This window comes from Leptonychotes weddellii, chromosome 12 (genome assembly GCF_054177405.1).
Source record: "Leptonychotes weddellii isolate Sample4059 chromosome 12, ASM5417740v2, whole genome shotgun sequence".
Taxonomy (NCBI): domain Eukaryota; kingdom Metazoa; phylum Chordata; class Mammalia; order Carnivora; family Phocidae; genus Leptonychotes; species Leptonychotes weddellii.
In genome coordinates, this window is record NC_138380.1 from 68,050,560 (window position 1) to 68,067,594 (window position 17,035).

Consider the following 17,035-nt stretch of genomic DNA (forward strand, 5'->3'; position numbering starts at 1 on the left):
AAACTGGTGCAGCCACTATGAAAAACAGTATGGAGTTTCCTCAAAAACTTAAAAATAGAATTACCATCTGACCCAATAACTCCACTACTGGGTATTTATCCAAAGAATACAAAAACACTAATTTGAAAAGATACTTGCACCCCTTTGTTTATTGCAGCATTATTTATGATAGCCAAATTATGGAAGCAACCCAGTGTCCATAGAAGGATGAATGGATAAAGAAGAAGTGAGATATAGATATACAGACATATCGTGGAATAACTTAGCCATAAAATAAAATGAAATCTTGCCATTTGCAATGACATAGATGATGCTACAGGGTATTATGCCAAGCAAAATAAATCAGTCAGAGAAAGACAAATACCATATGATTTCACTCATATGTGGAATTTAAGAAACAAAACAAACGAACAAAGAAAAAAAGAGACAAACCAAAAAACAGACTCTTAAGTATAGAGAACAAACTGATGTTTACCAGAGGGGAGGTGGGTGGGGGCATGGCTGAAATAGGTGAAGGTGATTAAGAATACACTTATCCTGGGGCGCCTGGGTGGCTCAGTTGGTTAAGCAACTGCCTTCGGCTCAGGTCATGATCCTGGAGTCCCGGGATCAAGTCCCACATCGGGCTCCCTGCTCAGCGGGGGTCTGCTTCTCCCTCTGACCCTCCTCCCTCTCGTGCTCTCTGTCACTCATTCTCTCTCTCTCAAATAAATAAATAAAATCTTTAAAAAAAAAAAGAATACATTTATCCTGAGGAGCACTGAGTTATATATATAGAGATTGCTGAATCACTATATTGTACACCTGACACTAATATAAACTAATTTAAGTATACTGGAATTAAAATTACAAAAACATTTAATGGGCTAAAGCATTAAATAAATATTTCTCCAAAGAAGATATACAAATGGCCAACAAGTATATGAAAAAATACTTAATGTTATTAATTACCAGGAAATACAAATCAAAACCACACTGAGTTATCACCTCACACCTGTCAGGGTTACTATTATAAAAACAACAACAAAAAAAAAACAACAGACAATAAATGTTGTAAGTATGTGGAAAAATTGGAATTCTTGCATATTGTTGGTGGGAATGCAAAATGGTGTAGCCACCATGGAAAATAGTATAGAGGTTCCTCAATTAAATTAAATTTAAATTTGAAATAAAACTACTATATGATCCAGCAGTCCCACTTCTGGGCATATATGCAAAAGAACGGAAAATGAGATCTCAAAGAGCTATTTACACAGCCATGTTCATTGGAGCATTTTTCACAAAAACCAAGGTGCAGAAGCAACCCAAATGTCCATCTATGGATGAATGGATTAAAAATGTGGCATATACATACAATAGAACTGTATCCAGATTTAAGAAGGAAGTCTTGTCACATGCTACAATATGGATAAATTTCAAGGACATTATGCCAAGTGAAATAAGTCAATCACACAAAGACAAATACTGCATTATTGTAATTATATGACATATCTGAAGTAATCAAGCTCATAGAAACACAAGTAGAATACTGGTTGCTAGGGGCTGGAGGTTAGGAGTAAATGGAGAGTAGTTGTTCAAGGGGTATAGATTTTCAGTCACACAAGATAAAAAGTCCTAGAGACCTGTTGTACCACACTGTGCATACAGTCAACAATATCATATTGTACTCTTAAAAATTTGTTAAGAGGGTAGACCTCATGTTCATTGTTCTCATCACAAAAAAAAGAAAAAAATAAAACCAAAACCCACAGAGGCCAAAGGGCTCATAAAATGTCTAAATCTACCTTGATAATTGCTTTGGTATTTGAAAACAATAATCTACTTCCTAATTAAAACATAAGACAGGTAATCTATAGTTTTTTGATATGTAACAACAGGGACTATTAAAATTGTTCTCACAATCCAGGACTTTCATTTTTGGAGTCTGATTATCCAAAATGAGGACTTGGAAGGGAGTTACGCATAAGAGAAAAACAATGACCTTAGTGGGAACACAGCCCAGGAACGTGGAACAGAGGAACCGTGTCCCCCACGGTGAACAAGCGCATCACCACACTCTGCAGGTGCTCCAATATTTGTTAGATGTTGATGACTTTCAATTTTACTGTGCAACCGCCATAGCAAATACCGTGAATGTTGCTCCTCAGTGCATTTCTTAAAACGGATAAATTTCAGAAACAAACATCCTTTATGACTGAAATGACATGAAACAAAACCAAACGAAAATCTCACACCTGAATTGCTCTCATCAGACTGTTCAACCAGGTGAAAAAGAAAAATGAAGAGAACCATTTTCTGAATCTACCTAAGGGAATAGTTCTAACCTCTCACTTTCCTGAATACTGAGCAGCACATTCTTAGCAATGAACTTATCTTGTATAAAAAGGAGCCGAGTAATTTTGGAGAGAGCGATGGTTTCGCCTGAATCATCGAGACAATTCAAATAACTCATTTTCTAAGAACCTGGGCGGGGTTGCCCTGCCAGGAAATGCCCTCTGTCCTCCCCAGGCCACATCACGCCCAGCTTAACCAGGAGTTGACCGTGTCCCCTAGCGAGGAAACACCCGGTGCCGTTCAGTGAAATGTGCAACCGCAAGCCAAACGCTCTTTTGCACACAGTGCCTGAAGTTTATCCCTGTTTTCCAAGGGCGTTTTCATATTTTTGATTTTTCAACGTCTCCTTCCCTCAAAGGCATCTAAGAGCGGCCCTACTGCATTCAGCCCCCTTCCTCACAAAACCGCAGCCAACTTAGAGCCGGGCGGCCCTGACTAGTAAAGTTGTTTAAAATGTTTAAAAGTATCAGAATAGAGCGGAGTAGGAAGCAATAAAGAATCCCCGGGGCACCGTACCGGTGTTGGAATGTGCCATTCGTGTCGCGGGGAGGAAAGTCACCGCTGAGCACTGCGTCGCAGGTCCCAGGCGCTTGCGGCAGCCGGGCTTGCGCACGACCTGAGCCCAGAAGGCGCAGAGGCACGCCAAGCGCACGCAGGAGGCCGGGGCCCGAGCGCAGCGCGGTGCGGGGGGCGACTCGGGCGCGCGTCCCCCGCCGCCCGCGTGGTGTGCTCCGGGGCGGTCCCGGCGGGAGGGCGGCGGTGGCGGCGACGGCGCAGTCTGCACTATGGCGTACCCGGGGCACCCTGGCGCCGGCGGCGGGTACTACCCAGGCGGGGTAAGTGCAGCCCGCGCGGGCTCGCGGCCCGGGCGCGACCCTGGGACACCGAGGATGCCGAGAGGCCACACTGGGCCGCTCCGCCGGGCCGGCTCCCCGGGCGGCTCCCGCCCCCGGCTTCTCCCTGCCCGCTGCCTCGCCCCTGGCCCCTGCCCTTCGGCCTCATCCTGGGGCTCCCTCCTCTCAGTCCCTTCGCCCTGCGGGTGGCTGCGTGGGGCCAAAGCGCGGGTGGGTTTTGACCCGAGAAGCCCACCCTGTGCCTGGGATGTGCGGCGTGAAATTGTGCGAATTGGGGATTGGCTTCCTCCCCCTCCCGGTTTCCCGTGAGAGCAACAGCCATTTTAATCTCAAATGGTCCGGAGATCCACCTCCCCTCTTTAAAAGCAAGTGAGAGGAAAAAAAAAAAGTCGGGAAAGACCGCGGGGGGGGGGGGGGAAGCCCTCCGGGAGGAAGACCACCTCTCCAGGAGCCTGGGATACGCGTCGTCGTGGGAACTGTTTCCGAGACGGAATGTTCCTTCTGCGCGCCTCCCCGCCCAGGTGCTCGCCGCCGCATAGTCCAACCGAGACACCTAAGCCCGGCCTGGGCTACACCTGTCTCAGAACGCTTTGAAAAATACCATAAATGCTGTGAAAGTAAAAGGAAAACAATTCCGAGCCCTGCGCTTAAGTTGCTTCACTTATGTAGATGTCACTTTCAGGACAACTCATTTTGGTTCAAGCTGCTAGTTTTTTCTAAATTCTGCTGGGGTGGGAATGGAAGAGAAGGGGAGGAATGATTGCAGTTAAAGCGTGCCCGGTGGTGGGGAGGTGAACCATCCGTGTGAAGGGCGGGCAGTTGCCTGGCTTTGCACAAAAGCATGCAGTGGTGAAAGAATAAAACTGGATTCAGCGGAATGCTGCTTTTGTGTTTGTTTTACAGTATGGAGGGGCCCCCGGAGGACCTACTTTTCCCGGACAGACTCAGGATCCGCTCTATGGTTACTTTGCTGCTGTAGCTGGACAGGTTAGCTTTTCCCCTTAATATTAAAGAATTGTCAGAGTCTACGTTTGTATTAGCTACTGTTAGAGTGGGATGGAAAAAAGAACTTTTCCTCTGGAAAAAAATGCCTTTGTTTCTGTAAATGAAAAAGGAGAGAAGGAAATGTATAGTCATTTATTTCTGAATATTCAGAACAAATTAGGACTGTTACCTGTATTTATGTAGGTTCACTTCAAAACTAAATTTGTGATTGAATTAGGGTCTGGTTAAATAAGAATGGGGGTCTGTAAATATACTGTGAAGATCTGTAAAGTAGAAAGATGTTTTTAGAACTATGAATTGTCAGGGTCCGTGGTGGTTTCCAGAGAAGAAATTCCAGATCTGGTGAACACCTAAACCTTTGTTTGTACTACTTAAAGACACATACCAGTAATTATGTAGTCAGATTCTAATGGACACTTTCTTTGGGTTGAATCTGATTGTTAATCAGTTACCCCCTAGGAAATAGGTACTTATGTTAAAAACTTACCAGCTTCATAATAAGAAAGTTACTGCTCCTTTAGTATCAGGAAGTTAATCTTGTGGACAGTTTAGTTTCTCTTTGATGCTGATGCTGTTCTGGGTCAGCTCTTCATGTCCTTATAAGGTGTGGTGGCCTGCTGACCGAGAGAGAATGAAGGTTCCCTCCCTCTGGAGAACTTGCAGTTCTCCACCTTGAGTTGTAGGACAGGTGGTGGTGTACATTGGTGTACATGGTAAACCCACTGCTGGTATGACCCATTCCAGAAGCGATGTTTGCCCTTATGAATTCGAGTTAGCTTTGTGTTGAACAAAAGCAAGAAATAACACAATCTTCATGTGAAGATGCTGTCCACCATTACGGGATAAAAACCCAAGACCACCTTTCAGAATAGCATTCTAAGAAATGTAGTTCAAGAAATTGAGTGGAAAATTGAGTCTAAAACTGAAAGAGCTTCCCTTTAAGTATCTGCTTCATCTGTGAATGATCTGTATCTTTGAAACCACAAGACAGGGCAAAGCTCAAGACTTGAGTTCTTAGATTGCCTTGCCTCCCGCCCTGTAAGTGACCCCACCTGCTTAGCTTGCAGCGGTCCCGGCCTACATCAGCATATCCATTGTCTTTCAAATTATTGATCCTGCTCCTCACTTAGAATTGAGGATTTGGGTATTTTATTTTTAAATCCCTAAAAATAACATCTATCTGGTTCTGAACTTGGTCAGCCAATAAATAGGCCCTGGGAACCTGTATCTTCCAGATATAATTGTGGTTCTGGAAAAACCATTCACCACAGGTGATCACGAAGGCCTCTCTTTGTTTCCAAGCGTATTATTTACGAATGTCAGCTCTGTACCCTGTTCTGCCCTCCCTCCCACCCCCCCAACAACCAAAAGCCAGAAAGAGGAATAAGACTTTAAGCAACTATATAAATAATTTTAAGTGCTTAACGGGCAGTTCCCTAGCTCAGACTAAGAGTAAGTTCAAGACAGAAACTAGTTTTATTTGTACATTAAAAAATATGTATCATTGAAGAAACTGAATTCACCTCAGTGTTTTACTGAAAAGAGGAACCTTGTACTTGAAAATTTAATGCCAAATCTAATCGAGGAATTTAGAGGAAAGGATGAAAGATACTGGTAATACTAAAGTATAGGTGTAAGCGGCTTTCCGACTTTGTGAATTCTTATGTAATAATTATTTAAAATAGAGTCTGAGGGCGCCTGGGTGGCTCAGTCGTTAAGCGTCTGCCTTCGGCTCAGGTCATGATCCTAGAGTCCCGGGATCGAGTCCCGCATTGGGCTCCCTGCTCGGCAGGGGGTCTGCTTCTCCCTCTGACCCTCCCCCCTCTCATGGACTCTCTCTCAAATAAATAAATAAAAATCTTTAAAAAAAATAATAATAATAAAAAATAAATAAAATAGTCTGAAATTGAATGCCGACTTTACTTAGGTATCGAGAAATGTATTTTTTGTTTATGGCCCTAATTATGCATTTGTGGAAGAGGACTTAACGATTTGTTTTTCTTTCATTAAATTATTTTTGAAAGTAGAACTGGGAAAGGAATACCTGTTTTTGGAAGGCATTCCTTTTATAAAAAAAAAGTCTCATGCATGAAAATGTTCATTTTCTTTGTCATTATTGCTGAAATAATATACTGAAAGCAAACAAAAAACTAGAAGGTACAAAGCACTATTATGATTCCTCTTCCCTTTATTTCCCCCCCAAAAGGATGGGCAAATAGATGCTGATGAATTGCAGAGATGCCTGACCCAGTCAGGCATTGCTGGAGGATACAAACGTGAGTTGACAGTCCCAGAGTTTCTCTAGAAGTACTCTTGTGTTTCATATTTTAACTGTTACTTAGGATGATAACCTTCAAGGACACTGCACTTTTCTGATCTAGCAAAAATTAGAATTTCCAAAGCTAATTTCGGTTGTTTACTATTACAAGATGTTAACTTGAAAACAGTTGTTAATAGGTCACACCACACTACCTGCCTGCCAGTTGAGTGGGTCTCTTGGATTGGGAACGCGTGGAAGCCATGAGATAGTCTCTGTGGCCTCCCTCACAGAGGACGAGGTAAGGTGCTGAAATGAAATCCGCCAGGTCAGGTGTCATCAATGACAGGAGCTGACATTTACGGCTATTTGCCAAAAGTTGACTCTGTCCTGAGCCTCCTGGCATTTAGGGTTTTGGGTGGCTGGTCCTGTGCAGCTGGTCCCTGAGGAACCTGCCCTGCACGCCTAGTTCTGAGTGTTTGGTCCTGACCCCCTTCCCCGCAGTGGCTGGTCCCCACCCCTGGTCCTCAGGGAGCCACTTTGCACTCCTGCTCTCTGAGTATGCTGCTGGCAACGTGAATGCTTGTTGTGACACCCCCCAGGGCTTGCTTCATTTCTCTTTCCACTTCAGAGAACGTGTGCAGGCTAAGTCGGAAGTACCCTTCCTAATTTCCAAACTCTTTGCACTAGTCTTCCTTCTCCTTTCCTCCTCAGTTCCTCACAGCCTAGATCTGCTGCACTTACATCACCTTCCTGCCTTTTGAAAGAGCTCTTTGCCCTGAGTTGCAGAGGTGCTGCATCTGGACGGGACTTCTCATCGTCCCACACACTACCACATGCTGCTTTTCAAATCAGATCTTGACCATGACAAACACGCAAGGTAGAGAATAGTGTTTTGACTTGCCAACTTAGCCAGTGGTTAATTGAGACAGAACATCACCTCAGAGCCTTAGCTGTTGGTAAACCGTGGATTAAAATGCTCAGACCAGAAGTCACACCTGAAGATTTATAGTGGCATTTTTTAACTGTTTGACATGGCTGACTTACTAGATGGCTCTCTTTTTAAACTATTTGCATTTATATTTCAATCATCCTTTCTTTTATGTGACTTCAATATCCTATTAATATTTCCTAGTTGGAGAAATTAATATGAAAGAGGAACTTTGCATTTCTCATTTAATTTGGTCCTTTAAAAAAGAAGCACTTTCTAGATAGGGGATTTTTTTTTTTTTCCTGCTGTAGGAAATACATTTAAATTGTTCATTGTTAACCTCAAGCAGTTGGGGCTAGTGAACAAAGAATTCTGGTTTAATAGCAGGGTTTATGAAAATGAGCTGTGTCCCAACATAAACTATTATTTTGTACCCTTTCGATAGAAGAGGTGTGGCAGGTTTTAAAATCTGACTAACAAATGGGTTGAGTCCTTTTAAACATTTCATATGAGGAAATCATGGTTAGTGATGGTCTTAGATCACTGAGTTCTAGGGAAGACATTTCCTGAGTCATCAGAACCATAGGATTGAATTTATTTGCTTATTGTCATCTGGTTGTGGAGGCTGTAATGAACCACAAAACCATCCTGCTTGTGAGGAGTCACGGTGAGTTTTATAATACAGAAGTTACACAACCATTGGTGTTTTTTAAACCCAGCTTCCAAACCAAAAAGCACAGATGGAGGTGAGGTGAGGGGCAGAGGGATATTCCAACCTAGTACCTACAGGCAGCTTCTCCAGGTTAAAAGGAAGCAGTCATACCCAGAGGTGGAGTTGATAGGAGAAGTTGCTCTAGTCTGTAAGAAAGTAATTCAGCTTCTTTTTTTCCCTTAAGTGTAGTTGTTACTCTGTGGTAAGGTTGAGAGAAACAACTGAAGGTAGGGTTTTCCTGCTGGGTCCATTACACTGTGGATTTCTACTAGAAGAAAAGATGTATCAGGGTGCCTGGGTGGCTCAGTCGGTTAAGCGTCTGCCTTCGGCTCAGGTCATGGTCCCAGGGTCCTGGGATCAAGCCCCGTGTTAGGCTCCCTGCTCTGTGGGAAGCCTGCTTCTCCCTCTCCCACTCCCCCTGTTTGTGTTCCCTCTCTCGCTGTCTCTCTGTCAAATAAATAAAATCTTTAAAAAAAAAAAAAAAATGAAAAGATGTATGAGCATTCTAGTAGAATGAACAGGAGAAGGGAGAGAGTAAAAGTAAAATCAGCGCAAAGATTCTTCTAAAATTATTTAAAATAGAATTAGCATTAATAAAAGCTATTTCTGGGGGAAAAAATTCAGCTAAAATTGAGCAAGAGTTTTCCCTATCCAAACTTACTAGACATCAGTGTTCTAGTTCATCAAAACTGTCTGGAATAGTGAATTTTCTGTTCATTCACTTTTGTTCACTGTGCATCTCATTCCCTCTCTTAAATCCTTCTCACAAAAGATGACCAGATTCCTGGGCTTCCTGGCACCACTGGAGTGGTGCCGTGCATAGCCCTGGGACACAGGGCAGGTGTTTGCTTCATGGCCCCTCAAAACCCTTGATTTAAAGTCAAACACAGGTGGGTGTGCCTAGTGTCTGTCAGGCCCTCCAGAGCACTGGTTCTTCAACTTCAGTGGCATCAGCATCACTGGATTGCTGAGCCCTGTCCTAGAATTTTTCATTCAGAAGGTGTGAGGTAAGACCTGAGAATCTGAATCTCTGACAAGCTTCCAGATGATGGTGGTCCCAATTGACTAGCTTGTATGTGAATATAAATCACCTGGGGATCGTATTAAAATGCAGATTCTGATTTTGTTGGTTAAGGGCTGAGATTATGCAGCTCTAAAAGCTCCTAGATGATATTAACATGGCTGGTCCAGGAATCACACTTTGGGAAGCATCCTTGGCTGCTCACTGGAATCATTTGAGAAGCTTTAAAAAAACAGTCACGCCTGGGTTCCAGGCTCAGATATTTTGATTGAATTGTTCTGTGATGATGATAACTATATGTAACACTGTGTTGTGTACTTGAAAATGGCTACGAGAGTCGATCTTAAAAGTTCTCATCACACACGTGAAAAAGTTAACTGTGTGGGGTGATGGATGTTTTAACCAACCTAATTGTGGTTATCATTTTGCAGTATATATGTATATCAAATCATTACATTGTATACCTTAAACTTATGCAATGTTATCTGTCAATTATAGCTCAGTAAAGCGGGGGGGAAAAAAAATTGTTCCGAGGTGCAGCCCCGGTTATCAGGATCTTTTAAAGCTTCTGGGTGATTCTGATAAGCATCCAGGGCTGAGAACCATTGGTCTGGATTAAAGAGACTTCATACCTCCACACAACTTAAAAGAATGAAGAATCAACCAACTCTTTCTCAAAAGTGTGGAAAAGTGTTGGCTCCTGTCACTTCAGAGAACTGTATCTGTGGATTAGATGGAGTCTGAAGGGCCAAAATAGAAATAGTTCCCCACCTTTTATCTCAGGTTCCAGGATATGCGAAACACAGGAATCTGTTAAAAGTGGAAAACCTATAGTTTGTACGGTCTGGAGACATTACAGTACTAAGAGCTCAGATGTGTCTTAAATTCAGTTTGGTTGGAGATAAATATGAAGCTAGTAAGAGCTATAAAATTGTTCGTTCTGTGTGCCTTTTCACACACCTGCAGAATTTATGCCAGCTTTGCCCACGTGACCCTGGTCACTTCTGCCTTCTAGCCTTATATCTTCTTTGTATCTAAATATTTCCCCAGTCATCAGTTCCCATGAACACAATGCAAGATGCAAGGAATTCTTTATTTGGAATTTGCTAATGCTTAAGTAGATCATCAGTAGGCCCATTAACCAATAAGTATATTCTACTTTGGTTTTCTAAGTGAGCTATAGAAATTCCCTTGGAATACACTTGAGCTGTACATAAACTCAAAAGGCTTCTGAACAGTGGCCACCCCTGAACTGGTCATCGTATCTTCCTCCAGAGTGCTCTTATTTAGCACAGTTCTGGCAAGCATATCTATCTGGTTTCATATATAAACTTACTGTATGTGAAAACAGGTCATAGGCTCTTCGAGGTAGGAGGTTACCATTCAGTGTGTGACATTAAAGGGGAAAGAAAGATACATGAACTAATGTAATAGAATTAGCAAAACCAGCTATTTATAGCCTGTTAGGAGTAGGAACAAAGTAGCCCTATCTTCCGACTCACCATGGTGAATTGAATTCAGTATATTACAGTTTCAAAGGCAAGAAGATATATAAAACTTCAGAAAGATTATATTATAGAAAATGTTACGTGTATCCAAGAACAGAGATAATGATGCGGTGAACTTCTATGCACCTGTCACCCAGCTTCACCAGTTAGCAGTGTGTTACCATTCTTAGTTCATCTGTAATCCTGTCCATTTTCTTTTGGAGCAAACTCTAGATATCTTAACATCCCCCCCCGCCAACTTCAAAACCATTATCTACCTAAAAATATTAACAGTACAATGTAATACTTTTTAAAAAGATTTCTATTAAAGTTGTTAAAATCAAATTGGGTTCTACAAGGAATCCTCTCTATCTGGAAAAAATCTTCAAAGCTCCATGTAATTTAGTTCCACATAAATTGAATAGCATATAAAAGTAGGAGTGTATAAATAGTTACTTTTCTAATTAATTTGAATATATGCAATGTAATGTGAATTTTTGAAACTTGTATTGATATGCATGTACTTTTCTTAACAGCTTTTAACCTGGAGACTTGTCGGCTTATGGTTTCAATGCTGGATGTATCCTTTACCTTGATTGCTGTCTGGAGGGTTTTTTCCTGATAAAAAAAAAAAAAAAAAAAAATTTCTTCTTAAAAGAATTCATCTAAGAATTAATACCCCGTAAACACAAGGTGACAAATGACCACAAAAAAAGTTTTCTGAAATCATTAGCTTTTAAGATGTAACTTGGTGTGAAAAAGGAAGGGAGCTTAGTAAATCGAACATTGGTTATTCAAGAATTCATGGAAGCATCGAAGGAGGGCAAGTATAGAAATCAGGGTGGCAGGGAAGTTTTTTTGCCTTGTCGTCCTTTGCTCTGCATGATTCACACCTGACCTTCAAGCAATGGACTTTTTCACATCACAGTTGTTAGACTTGGTTTAGCTGTTGCTGACCCTGCACTGCCTTCCATCCCATCTCTTTTCCAAAAGTGAAAACCCTGGGTCTGGAAGGGCCTACCAAAAGGGAATGTTAGGGTGAAGACCCCCCAGCACCCAGCAGCATAGCCCGGGGCCCCCAGAAAGTACAGCCCAGTTCCAGAAGCGAGTGCTTTTCACTGGTCGCTCACCCGTGGCCACCTGCCTTCCTTGTAATCACATCACATCGCTTCTCTTCCCACAGCGAAAATACGTCCCCAGAGCTTTTTCTCCATAGGCCCTTTTCATTACATCACACTAAGAAGAACATACAACATTTTTAACGTTTTTAGCCAAAAGAACATTAAATTCCTTTATCCTTCATCTTTGATTTATTCGTTAGAAAATGTTGCAAAATAAAGAAGCTCTAATCCTTGATGACAGTTCAGAGAGATATGTCAGGCACAATGGGTTTCAATGAATTTAAAGAACTCTGGGCTGTGCTGAATGGCTGGAGACAGCACTTCATCAGTTTCGACAGCGACAGGAGCGGCACGGTGGACCCTCAGGAGCTGCAGAAGGCCCTCACCACAATGGGTGGGTACAGCCCACTCCAGCCACCTGGCCGACGTTCTTTTTCATTTCTGAAACTGTTACATGAAGGCAGTTTCTGTTGTCTAGAAGCCGTGTATATTCATAACCAAACACATATAATGCCTAGTGCATAGTCACAATTAAAATGAGTACTCCCAGGCTGAAAGAATTGTGATTATTTTTAATGGTCTTTTGTTATCCTTTAACTGTTTCCTTCCTCAGGCTTTCGATTGAGTCCCCAGGCTGTGAATTCAATTGCAAAACGCTACAGCACCAATGGCAAGATCACCTTCGATGACTACATCGCCTGCTGTGTCAAACTTCGAGCCCTGACAGGTGTGTTCTTCGAGGTGATGTCGACAGGGCCAGGAACAGACAGTTCGTGTGACGTTTCATTTTCAGTGTTTCTGAACTTCTGTTGTCCGCGATTTCTCTTGCTTCCCCTAACTTCAGGGGCTTTCTAAACACTGCTATTAAACGTATCTAGCAGAATAATTGTGTTTTTTCAGAAATCCTTTCAGATTAGTGGTAAGTTGCTTTTAAAATAATCTTAACTAGGGGCGCCTGGGTGGCTCAATCGTTAAGCGTCTGCCTTCGGCTCAGGTCATGATCCCGGGGTCCTGGGATCGAGCCCCACGTCGGGCTCCCTGCTCGGCGGGAAGCCTGCTTCTCCCTCTCCCGCTCCCCCTGCTTGTGTTCCCTCTCTCGCTGTCTCTCGCTCTGTCAAATAAATAAATAAAATCTTTAAAAAAATAAAAAAAAATAATAATAAAATAATCTTAACTAAATTTCACAAAAACGTTCCAAAACGTGATCACCTAATTTGTGCACTTTTGGCCAGAGTATGAGCGGTTCTGTGATTTCTCCCTAGAATGTAAACTATTTGAAGAGAGCGAAATTACTCATTTGTAGCTCTCTCTCCTAAGTCCTCCTGTTGGAAAGTAATTTAAAATGGTCATTTGTTTCAGAGGTATGGACTTCTTAGATGAGGGTATATGAGTAATCTCTATTTTCTATGCCCTCTTTTCTTTTTCTTTCTTTTGTATATTTTTCTTGTTCCATCCCTCTCTTTAGTCTTTTTCTGTCTCTTTCTTTTTTAAAGTAGGCTCCATGCTATGTGTGGAGCGAGGCTTGAACTCATGGCCCTGAGATCAAGAGTCAGACACTTAACCAACTGAGCCACCCAGGCGCCCCAAACTTTTACTCTTTTTAATACCTGGGTTTGTAATTTTTTTGCATCCTAACAAAAATGAGGGCAGATTTTTTGTTGTTTTTATTTAAGTAAATCCTTTCCAGTAGCACAGAGCTCAGACAGGTGGAGTATTTGATTACAGCCCATTTGCCATATTAGGGACTCTGTCCATCCATTTCCTAATTAAACACTATCTGTGTGATAAAGAAGTTTGAAATTCTGTGTCTTCATTTCAACTTAGTAATGGCCTCAGAAGTCACATGGCTTTTACTGACTTTGGGATAAGGTGCTTTCTTCCAGTTCCACATTGAAAAAGACAGTTGGCTGACTTCTGCGTTGGTGTATTACTTTGTTGTATATTAAATCTATTCACATTCATATAGTTGGCTTCTTTGCTGTGGGCTTTTGTTTATGTTGGCTGGTTTTACAAGTTTTACAACTCAGATGTTACTGTGGTTTGAACCCAATGCCAAAATAATTACCTGTTGTGATTTCAGGTGTTAAAAAATAACCATAAATTTTACTGTGGTGTTTTACAGATAGCTTTCGAAGACGGGATACTGCTCAGCAAGGTGTTGTGAATTTCCCATATGATGATGTAAGTCTCTGTAAATTCAGAACTGAGTAAGATGAATAAGATGTACACCAATTGGGGATTCCCTTTTGAAGTTAGCCATTAAGAGCATCTTAAAGATGCTGTAATGAAGGATTAAATGATCAGGAGTTACCATTCAGAATTTATTAATTTCATTTATTACTAGTCTTATTCATAAACCACTGTTTGATTTGCATTGAAAGACTTGGTTCAAAGCCCAGCTGGTCCCACTTCCTGTCTGGGTCACGGAAGCAGGTTTCTTCATTGCTCCAAGACTGAGGAGAGGAAGTAGTAATGCCTTCTTCCCTGGGCTCTTGGGAGATGTCAGTCAGAAATGTCCTTGGAAAACCCCATGCAGATGTTGTGTCTGTTTTTGCCTTCGTTGAACAAATATCCCTGTCACTTACAAGTCCGTTGAAAAGCTCAAAGCTGTACTTGACACACCCATGTTCTTCATTGAGGATGTAAGGCAGAGACTTCAGTCACAGTTTAAAACAGCGTATTTATTAAACCGTCACACTAAATGAGATTGGACGAGGCCACATGACCAATGTGAATGTAGCCAGGTGCCATCTTGGATAGCCTTAGTTGGATATACACAAGAAAACTGGGGAGAGGTTCAGTTGTTTTTCTGTTCTTTGCTCAGCCATGGATTTTAAAAAACAACGTTCAGAATGGAAAGCACCGTGATAACTGAATGCTCTAAAAGGTTTCTCTATTACAAACTGCAAGGGTGAACATATTTTCAGTTTGGCAGCTGCCACAGTTCTGATAATTTAAAAAGGCATGTGTGTAAATATGTTTATTTCTTCTGCTTAAAGGTGTGTTTTCATCCGTGTGCATTAGCGTGTCTGGTGACAGTCCCGGCCCTGTTTCCAAAGATGGAGAGGCGGCCTGTGCAGTGGAAAGTGCCCGGGCTTTGGCCTCCCACGGGGTTCCATGAGAGATTTTAAATGTCTTGATCCTCAGTTCCCCTTTACCTGAAAGGGATGATCAGCTTGGCTTTGTAGGAGTGCTGTGGGCATTAGCACACAGTGCCTCCCTGGGGTCAGAAGAATGACAAAGAAAATTGCTAGAAAAGCAGAGCCTATTGGGGCTTAGAGTGAAGCAAACATTTCACAGCAGAATACTAATGGCGTCTAAACCTGGGTTTCTGAATTGCCGAAAAAAGGTCATATATTCCGTTTCTGTGCATACATAGAGTTTCATGCTTAGGATTTATTTTAATAAAGCAGATTTTAAGGGAATAAACTGTTGAGGGTGCTCTGTGAGCGGTGGGGTAAATCTGTGTCGTCTGGAGGCCCCCGTGTGATGGAACTGTTAGTTCTGAGTAGGAACCTTTCACCGTGGCCACTTCTCCAGTCTGAGATACTCAGAATTTAAATAATTCTTTATCCATTGAAGTAAGATCTGCTTTCTGTAAGAAGAGGAATGCACTGGGTTTTATATTAGACGGCTTCCCCTACAAAATGAACCTTTCCGCCCATCATGTACTCTGAATTTTAGAAAGGGATCTCTCGCGATCCGAAATTCAGATTAGAGAAACAAAACGTAAACAGCCTAAAAAGAAGCTACAATCTGTTGCAATGTTCGCCGGATAACGTGGACCTTTCTCTCTTTCAGTTCATTCAGTGTGTCATGAGTGTTTAAATCAAGAGGAAGCTGTATGAACAGGACCAACATTCCGACTGGAGTTCTCCTTTGCTCTTACCCTTTGCCTTCGGTAATGTGTGTAAACTTGCGGTGCCGTTTTTCCTTAATAGCTGTCATAAAGGTTTACTCCTTGCTGTACAATAGAAGTTTTTGGTATTGATAATAAACTCTTTGGGATTTTACAAATAGAAGGTCAGGTCTCTTAACACCATTTGGAACTTCCTTGAGACTTTGTCAGTGATGCTTATCTTCTGGCTAAGCCTCTTTTATGTAAATTTCGGTGTGCAAATGTTTAAGTCACATGGTATATTTTTCACTGTAAGATTCGTAAAAATCTTCTCTTCATCAGACTACAGCTCCTGTCTCTTCCTAGAAGAGCTTTCATATGGTATTAAAAGCTTTATGCATGCAGTGTTCTTATCATGTAAATGATTTATACTCACTTGGATGCAGACAGAAACAAAAACCCACGGTAATCCACGTCAGGGTTCGCTTTAGCGGAAACTCAGCACCGGCATTTTCAGGCTTACACATTTTTGATGGCCACATCATTGTACAGGGAGCATAAGTGATGATTTTCTCCTAAAAACCCACTGAATCAGTTGTGTGGCAAATACGATCTGTCACCAAGTTCTTCTTTGTCATCATCCACCTAGACCTTTGTTAGCTCTACTTAAAAATCTTACAAATTACGAGCTTTGCGATGTAAAAAAGAAAACTGATTAAAAAAAAGAAAACCTAAGGGAATATAGGAAAATATTAACTATGGTCATTTTTGGCTTATGAGATTCCAGGTGACTGTAATTTCCTTTATGGTTTTCAGTACCTTCCAAGTTTTCTATGCTGTGTGCGCTTTCCTGTTAAAATCAGATGATAATGTTTAACATACTGATCTGCCCATTTCGATATGCCATGTGTTCACACTCACATTAAAAGAGACTACACAGCAAAAGGACCGGACTGAGAGGACCACGATGTTGGTGCCGCCACCAGTGGGAGTCAGGGTCAGGAATTGCTTTTCTTCCTTCCTCCTACGCTTCCAAATACCCTCTGATAAACCTATTACACTTGTAGTGGAAGACTTTTTTTTTCTTACAATTTTTAAGCCATGTGCTTTTAAGATCTGGATTCTCATCCTGGCTGTGCCTCTTCCTGAATAATGTGATTTAATGATCTCAGATATTCTCAGAGCCTCAGCTTCCCCATCTTCGAGAAAGAGGTTAATGCTTACTTCATGGGGTAGTTCTCAATATGAAAAAACGTGTTGGTATAATAAGCACCAGTAATGTTTCTGTTTGTTAAATTTAAAACTGGCCTGGTTTGCTCTTTTTTGCAAGAGCGTAACAGATGAAACCGTGAAATTCGCCTCTTTTCTCCCTGCCAGCAGATTATGTGTCTTACTTCAGGACACAGTGTGAGCGTTACCATTCAGATGATCAGTTCGTTGTCAACCAATGAAAAAATAAAACATTTCTGAACATC

The 17,035-nt window shown here is 41.8% G+C and overlaps 1 protein-coding gene and 1 long non-coding RNA gene across 2 annotated transcripts in view; one reads left to right on the forward strand and one right to left on the reverse strand.

Annotated features, from left to right (window-relative positions):
- The window catches only part of LOC145716580 (uncharacterized), a 499,927-nt gene extending 496,927 nt beyond the window's left edge, over window positions 1-3,000 (reverse strand). The window contains exon 1 of the long non-coding RNA XR_014139371.1: window positions 2,851-3,000. This is a non-coding gene — a long non-coding RNA (uncharacterized LOC145716580). The remainder of the gene's footprint in view (window positions 1-2,850) is intronic.
- A 15-nt stretch (window positions 3,001-3,015) lies between these two features.
- On the forward strand, window positions 3,016-17,035 carry SRI (sorcin). The gene is made up of 8 exons (XM_006729588.3): window positions 3,016-3,170; window positions 4,092-4,175; window positions 6,400-6,469; window positions 11,138-11,181; window positions 11,969-12,116; window positions 12,336-12,449; window positions 13,845-13,903; window positions 15,524-17,035. Exons 1-8 carry the CDS (start codon window positions 3,120-3,122, stop codon window positions 15,548-15,550), a joined length of 597 nt encoding a protein of 198 aa, XP_006729651.1. The 5' UTR covers window positions 3,016-3,119; the 3' UTR covers window positions 15,551-17,035.

What these genes read in the sequence shown, in the direction of transcription:
- SRI (XM_006729588.3), top strand. Translation starts at nt 3,120, where the DNA reads ATGGCGTACCCGGGGCACCCTGGCGCCGGCGGCGGGTACTACCCAGGC. An exon ending in TTGCTGCTGTAGCTGGACAG is followed by an intron (nt 4,176 to 6,399) that starts GTTAGCTTTTCC and finishes CCCCCCCAAAAG; the next exon opens with GATGGGCAAATAGATGCTGA. An exon ending in CATTGCTGGAGGATACAAAC is followed by an intron (nt 6,470 to 11,137) that starts GTGAGTTGACAG and finishes TTTTCTTAACAG; the next exon opens with CTTTTAACCTGGAGACTTGT.